General features: G+C 40.7%; 1 protein-coding gene across 4 annotated transcripts in view; it reads left to right on the top strand.

Annotated features, from left to right (window-relative positions):
- The window catches only part of LOC138060133 (fibroblast growth factor receptor 4-like), a 72920-nt gene that overhangs the window by 51328 nt on the left and 14092 nt on the right, over positions 1-7500 (top strand). For all 4 annotated transcript variants that reach the window (XM_068905850.1, XM_068905848.1, XM_068905849.1 and 1 more), the window contains exon 7: positions 6868-7192. In XM_068905850.1, coding sequence (XP_068761951.1) covers positions 6868-7192 — 325 coding nt within the window. The remainder of the gene's footprint in view (positions 1-6867; positions 7193-7500) is intronic.

Raw genomic sequence — 7500 nt, 5'->3', positions numbered from 1 at the left:
ACTGCGTACCAAGGTCGCTCAAGATCTCTTCAGGCACTCCCAAACGACTAAAGATATCCACCAACGCTTCCGCCACAGTTTCAGTATCAATGTTCTTCAGCGGGACAGCTTCAGGATAACGAGTTGCGAAGTCGACCAATGTCAATATATATCTATGACCGTCCTCACTCGGGGGAACAATAGGTCCAACCAGGTCGATTGCTACTCTTTTAAATAGCTTGTCAATTAATGGCATCTTCTCTAGGGGAACCTTCGGTACGGAACCCTTGTTAACTGTCTTCTGACATACATCACAGGACTTGCAATAACGAGTCACGTCCCCTTGAATTCCTGGCCAGTAGAACGCGCTTTGAATCTTATCAGTCGTTTTCTTTATTCCCATGTGACCTCCCATGATCGATCCGTGCGCTAGTTCCATTATTCGACTTCTCAGCTGCACAGGAACCATAACCTGCTTCAGGGGTTTACCTCCGTTCACATAAGGGTGCTTGTAGACGCGGTACAGAACTCCACCTTTCACTTCAAATGAAGTCTCAGCCTGGCCTCTCACAACTACGTCATCTTTCTCCCAAAATTTCTGTAGACTCTCGTCATCACGCTGCATTTGCTTGAGCTTTTCTCTATCAACTACAGGACTTTCTTTGGTATCTGGTACCTTCAACGGAATATGTTCTCCAGCTTTCTTAACTTGACTTCTCGTGGTTACAGCACAAGCTTCTTGTACAGGAGCTTGCCAGCTTGGGTCTGGGTCGTCAGCGGCTCTTGCGCCTGGTACATTACCAATAATTAAATCATAAACAGCATCGGGAAGACACTGCGCTTCCACCTGGCCCTTGAGATAAGGTGTATCAACGTCAATCTTTGCGATGGGAACTTTCCTTGCCGTATTGTCAATGAGCAGCATAACATTAAATTCGCCAGTAAACTGATCCTCGGGCACAAGTTCCCTCTTTACTACAATTCCACTACAACCAGTATCTCTCAGGACATCAACAGGCTTCTCTCCAACTCTACCTTTCACGACAGGCATTTTACTTCTCACTCCAGTCAACGGTTCAACACAAGCACTACTCAACAATGGAATCTTCTTACCACAGGCTAACAGCAGCTTATCATCTTTAATACAGGCCTTAACTTCTTCATCAGTAGGTTTATCCTCAGGTGGTTGAACTAGACAACTGGCACTTACTTGACCACGCTGCACAGGGTTACCATCCTTACTTTGTCCTCCTGATCTGCGTCCACCTGATCGACAGTTTCTAGCTTCATGTCCCTGCTTACCACATAGGAAACACTTTCTTGTTAGGGTTGGGCAGTTGACGGCTTTATGACCTCGGGTGTTGCACTTAAAGCAATGCAGAGCTGGTGGATTAATCTGCATGTTCTTCGCCTCTTCCCTCTCAGGCTGCACTGTTGGCTTTCTGCTCGCTGAGCTGAACAAATGTTTACCATGAGCCTCCAAGTACTGGTCAGCGATCTTCGCAATCTTTGCTAGAGTCTCAGGTGCCCTTTCTCGCAGGTGAATTGCCAAATCCTTAGGGCAAGAGTCAATAAATTGTTCTTTCACGATCAAGTCCTTAAGACCATCAAAGCTTCGCGCAGTATCCGAAAGCTCTAGCCACCGTAACAGGTATCTGTCCAGTCGCACAATAAACTGCTCCGGACTTTCGTCAACTTCTGGTTTGGATGCCCTAAATTTTCGACGATAGCCGTCTTCGGTAAGGTCATATCTCTTCATTAACGCAATCTTTACCTTGTCATAATCCTTAGCTGCGTCCTCCGATAGACGTGAATACACTTCTAGTGCCCGTCCAGACAACAGAGCACTGAGCTTCGATGCCCATCCATCTCTTTTCCACTTAGCTGTCTCGGCAAATCTCTCGAACCTCTGCAAATACGCGTCCAAATCGTCTTTACCGTCAACAAACGAGGGGAGTTTAGGTGCCTTAGCCCGATCCTCTCTCGCTTCAGGACGTCTGTCAGCATTCTCCACAGCCAAACGTGCAATCTCCAACTCGTGTTCTCTTTTTGCCGCTTCAATAGCCTCTTTCTGTTTCAACAGCTCGGCTTCCATCTCCAATTTTCTTAGTTCGCGTTCTTGTCGCCTGGTTTCTCTCTCTTCGTCTTCTCTTCTTTTATCTTCTTCAAGTAATCGACGTTTCTCTTCTTTTTCTTCTTCAAACCGCCTACGTTTTTCTTCTCTTTCTTCCTCCAATTGTCTTCGTTTTTCTTGTTTTTCTTCCTCCAATTGTCTGCATTTTTCTTCACGTTCTTCCTCTCTACGTTTGTCTTCTTTCTCTTCTTGTTCACGCACAAATTCAAGCAGCTTTTCTCCTTCCAGACCAAACTTTTCGCCAAGCTGAATAAATTTCTCCATTTTCACAGCACTAAAATTCCACGGCTCTTTCACTCGCTACAACCTTTTCCACAGCGTCGCTACTTCCTTCCAAGTTGTGATCCTTTCCTGGTTTCTGTAGTCGGCAAACAAATGAATTCCTCTCCCGGACAGGCCCCCAATGTTACGAGTTCGAATGTTTTGAGGAAAGGTAGTTTGCAAACTAAACTGAACGCAGGGTTGTCGGAACAACAACAAGAAGATTTATTCCAAAAATGAACGTAGTTTCCACGAAGTAAAACTCTGAATAACTCGTACTCGACAAACTTACACGGCCTCCGCCAACTTGAATGCACACAGCTTCTGTCACACTTGACTGAACACGGCCAACGCCAACTCTCTTCGCTTGTGAAAAACTAGTTAGAAAAACACTCCGCTTGGACTCGTCTACTTATATACTCTGACAATAAACTTCTAGAACTTTCTAAATTAGTAATGAATCTAATAATAGAAAGATTACAAAACACCCCGCTTTAGAAACGCTTACGTACAAACCTAAATATAAACAAACTACGAACTCGCGCGAAGGTTCTAGACAGTAACGCTTGTCACGCAATACTATTTTTCGTAACACTTAATTTGTTTTACTCGTTCTCTGACTTTTTCAGCGTGTTTTGGTTTGCGGCCGTGGTCAACCTCTGTCTTCCTTGCGGAACTTCTGGAGTGCCTTTAAACAATGTCTTTGCTGATACTGCTTCTGTCTCTTGGTGGGTACCTCAAGGTTCCATTCTTGGACCTTGATTGTTCTTAATCTATATCAATGCCTTTCCTCAAGCTTCCAATCTCTTTTCTATGAGACCCTTTGCTGATGATACTTGGCTGACAGCTTCAAATAAAAATATTGGTGAACTTTTATTACTCATTAACTTTGGGCAACCTAATACTTTATTTTACAAATGGCTTTGTACTAACAAGCTAACTTTACATTTAAAGAAATCCAAATATGTTGATTACAATCTACTTCGTCCGTTAATGTTAGCTGATTAGTGCCTAGAAATAGTTATTTAGATCAGCATTTATCATGGCATAATCATATCGAATACATTAGTGCTAAAATCAATAAACCCTTAGTCTCTGATCAACACTATTTCACACGAATTGCATCTTCTAATCAAATATTCAACCCTCACTTTCGAATCAATCCGAGAAAATTCTGCCCAAATATTTTTTTAGGGGAAAGGTTGTACAAATTCTACCTAAAGCAATATTATTTTTGTTGCCTCGCAATTGCCTTCTATGTATATGTGTGTGTAAGCGTAAGTTATTTTTGATACAAACTCTTCGTTTTTGTTTTTTTTTTGTTTTTGTTGTTTTTATTAATTTTGCTGGCGATCTTCCTACAAGATACGATCCGAGAATATCGTCCTCTGTTAGTGTACCTTAAGCCATTCGTAACAAACAAAAGCCTGTCCTCACTAACCTCGATTACCAGCAGCTCGGCCCTGGCCAACCGAGTGATCCGCCATATTTGCATTCAGTGTATTGGCGAGTATTTTTCGCGGGACTGTAACTCTCAGGGTGAGGTTGGGTTCGAGCATCCAAAAACGGGTCTGCCCTCGTGGTCGTGAAGTGCTCTCAATTGGAGTAATTTTCAGCTTTTGCTTTGATGTACGTCATGAAACATTTTCGGATGATAACATGTTTGTACTGTTTTTGTTTTTTTTTAATCCGAATATTTGTTCTTCCGTACAAATTTCTTCATTTGAAGTAATCATCCGCATTTTTTTCTTTTTCGCCTGAATTCTGAAGGTTCTAAGATAGCGTCCCGGCGGCAGCGAACAACGAGTGCTCCAAAATGTGTTTAACCACAATTGACCCTGAACTCATTATTCGATTACTAAGTCAACGTAACGATTTGTGGGGTTTATATGGGAAACATGGAATGCCGAAAAAGATCGGCTTATCCCTAGTTTACAATAGCCTCCTACGCAGGCTTTCTTGGGGCTTCGTAACGCGCGTTCCTCCACCACGAACATCTGCTGAAACGAAAAACCAATTCCCCTCAACAGCTGTTTGCTCACTATTAAAAAAAAAAAAAATCAGTATTGACTAATTGTGTTGCGCATAGCCAATCTAGTGCAGTAAAGAACGCCATACCAAACACGAGTTTACTCAACGCTGGAAAACGGCCTCTGATTGATCCGTAATCCACGAACGGCAATGGTTTTTCGTGTTAGCAGACGTTAGTCGAGGAGGAACACGTGAGGAAGCCTTAAGAACGTCATCGTGGGAGACTAGTTTTCAATTCATTAAAAGAAGACAAGGGTGGAAAGTCGAAACCTCTGAAGCCAGTGTTCGCTCCGCGATCGAGGACGATTTATTCCGAAAAATCGGCTTGATTTGGCCTTTTGTCCACTCTCACGTAAAGATCAATAACAAACGATATAGCATAAAGGCCCAGAGTCATAGGGGTAGGGATCCAGGATCAAACTTCGTCAATCTGGATCTTTCCCTCGTCCCCACGGGCTTTTGACGTCGAAACCCTTTGTCTCGAATAGGCGATCGCGTTTTTCAAATACGAAAACATGCAAATATTACTTGACTCAAATTACTGTCAAGAGTTTACTCAGAGAAAAATTAATTGCTTCCCGCTGCTCTGCCATGTGATCAAAGCTGAAAAAAAAAATCCATTTAAACCGTTCTATTTCTTGCAGACATTCGAGTGATTAGAATGCGATGTGTTGATCGCTTTCAGAACATCGCACGCAGGTTTGCAGAGAAACTGATCAAATTGTCATCATTGTTGTTATTAACTTCGCTTTAACCAATCTTTGTTATTGCAACTAAACGAAAGCGATTTATGAGGAAACGCACTAACTTCTTTCAGGTCCTTGTTATAAAAGAGGCTCTAATGAAATGTCTTCCATATCATTAAACAGTGCAAATAACTGACCTGTCAGAAAACATTAGGAACGCTGTGGCTATATGGCCGGTAACCGGTCCAAGTCTGAAGAAGACTAAATGACCGGTAGTGAAACTCAAAAACGTTTCTGTGAGATAAAGCAACGCAAAAACACATGAATTTCAAAATCAGACCTCACGCACAATCGAACCCGGTCGCCCGCACGACAAGCACTACACTACTCATGAACACTGAGCCATCAGCTGAAAGCTGAGGACGACTCGTCAAGTTCGGTTATTTTCAGCTTTGATAACTTGGCAGAACAGCAGAAAGCAAGTAATTTTTCTCCAGATAAATTCTCGATAATAATTTAAATCAAGGGGTAACCCTATCTACCTATCGATGTAATTAAAGGTATTATAGCCAAAAATAAAATACATAAATACAAATAAATAAATAATAAATTAATAATAATAATAATACTAATAATATTAATAATAATAATATTAATAATAATATATAATCATAACAAGAAACGCGACTGGCTATTGGATACGAAGGGTTTACACCTCAAAACCCCGTGGGGGCGAGAGAAAAAAACAGATTACCGAAGGTTGTGAAATTGTCACCAGGCCAACGGCCGTGTCAGGTTGTCAATACAAACTAGGATTAACCCATTTTTTGTCATTTAATTTTTGCCATATAAATTCTATAAATTGTTACGTTGACAGTGTAATCGATTCTGAGTTTATTGTGAAAAAAATCGCAAAGATTCAAATTCCTCAACAATAGTTTCTGTGTCAAGAAATAGTGCATGGCAAAAACGTTTGTTAAAATGGTACTATGATGAAAAATCACTCCCTTTTTTTCTTCAGATTTTGAGAGTGTGTTTGCTTTAAACCTGTCTGTTAAGATTTTGAGCTTTGGTTTTTATCCAGAAACTGTTTACTTTTAGTGTCCGATGCTAGATGCAATTGACTCAAGCATCATGATGTTTACAAATTGACTTTGAAAGGTAGATTAATTTGTCTTGGGTAACAAAAGCGCATTTGATCCAATACATTATTTGCAAAATTTCAAATTTTCAAAGCATCACTGTTCAGCCGTTATCTGAAATATCGCATTCAATTTTTCAGAAATAGCTCATTATGCAATAAACTTTTAATATGCAAGACTTTATTCTTGGCTGACTGATTGGAAAACGATATTCTTCTGGTAATGAGACAAACAACTGAACAAAGATTCCCCTGTGGTTATTCACTTTAGACTGCGTGGATTTTAATCCCTAAAATTAACCGTAACCGTAACAAAACTATAATGAATTTTCAAAGACATTTTCGGAAGCTGTGCAACCAAAATTAAACGATGGAGAAAGACATGTTTGTTTGGAAAATCAAGAGAGAAAAAGTATGCTTTAGACCTCTAGGAACAAAGATTGGCGAACAAATTAAAAGGTTTACATCCATACTCTAAGCAAAGTTCTTCAGTGCTACGTGTTCAGCATTCCGAGAAGATTATAATTTCCAAGTCACCATTGACAGAAAGCACTACTTAATTCGTTTAATGGAGCTAACTTTCACTATTTATTTTTATACATTTGCAGTTTTGTTGTTTTATTTCATAAAAACAGCTAATTAGGCACGAAGAACTTATCCAGCTTCATATTAAAAATGACGTGGATATCATAAACGATCTGCCCCTTAGTCAAGCAAGTATCGTCAGCATAAGCTCCACTCAAGACGGCACAGTAACTACCACTGACGGACAAGATGCCGTTGATAATGAACTGTACTTAACGACAATGGCTACATGCAATCGAAACTGGGAAATTCCTCGCGATAGGATCATCCTAACACACGAGAGGCTAGGAGGAGGAGAGTTTGGTATCGTAAATAAAGGATACTACTTACGAATTGACGGGCAGCAGCTGTCAGTAGCTGTCAAACGACTCAAGGGTAAGTGTTGTATTGCTCTAAAATTGGCCGAGCAGCCATTTGACAAGTTTTGTCCACGCTCAGCAAAATTGATGATTCTATATATGACTGCAAACCCTTAAAGGGACAGTTTGACGGTTTTGCGCATGACCAAGCTTTGGCTCTAGCAGTAGACTTTACGGTACTTTTCTTACTGAACCAGATGATGTTCATTAATCACAGAGAGTATTAAAGCAAATACACTGAAAAGCTGATGCCCAAATGTGGTGGACGTTACTGCGGGTTTACACAGTAAATATCAAATTTAGTTTGACCATCGAATTTATTGT

The sequence above is a fragment of the Montipora capricornis genome, chromosome 8, assembly GCF_036669925.1.
Source record: "Montipora capricornis isolate CH-2021 chromosome 8, ASM3666992v2, whole genome shotgun sequence".
NCBI classification, from domain to species: Eukaryota; Metazoa; Cnidaria; class Anthozoa; order Scleractinia; family Acroporidae; genus Montipora; species Montipora capricornis.
The sequence above is the reverse complement of the archived record's forward strand: the minus strand, read 5'-3'. Positions and strand labels throughout refer to the sequence as shown.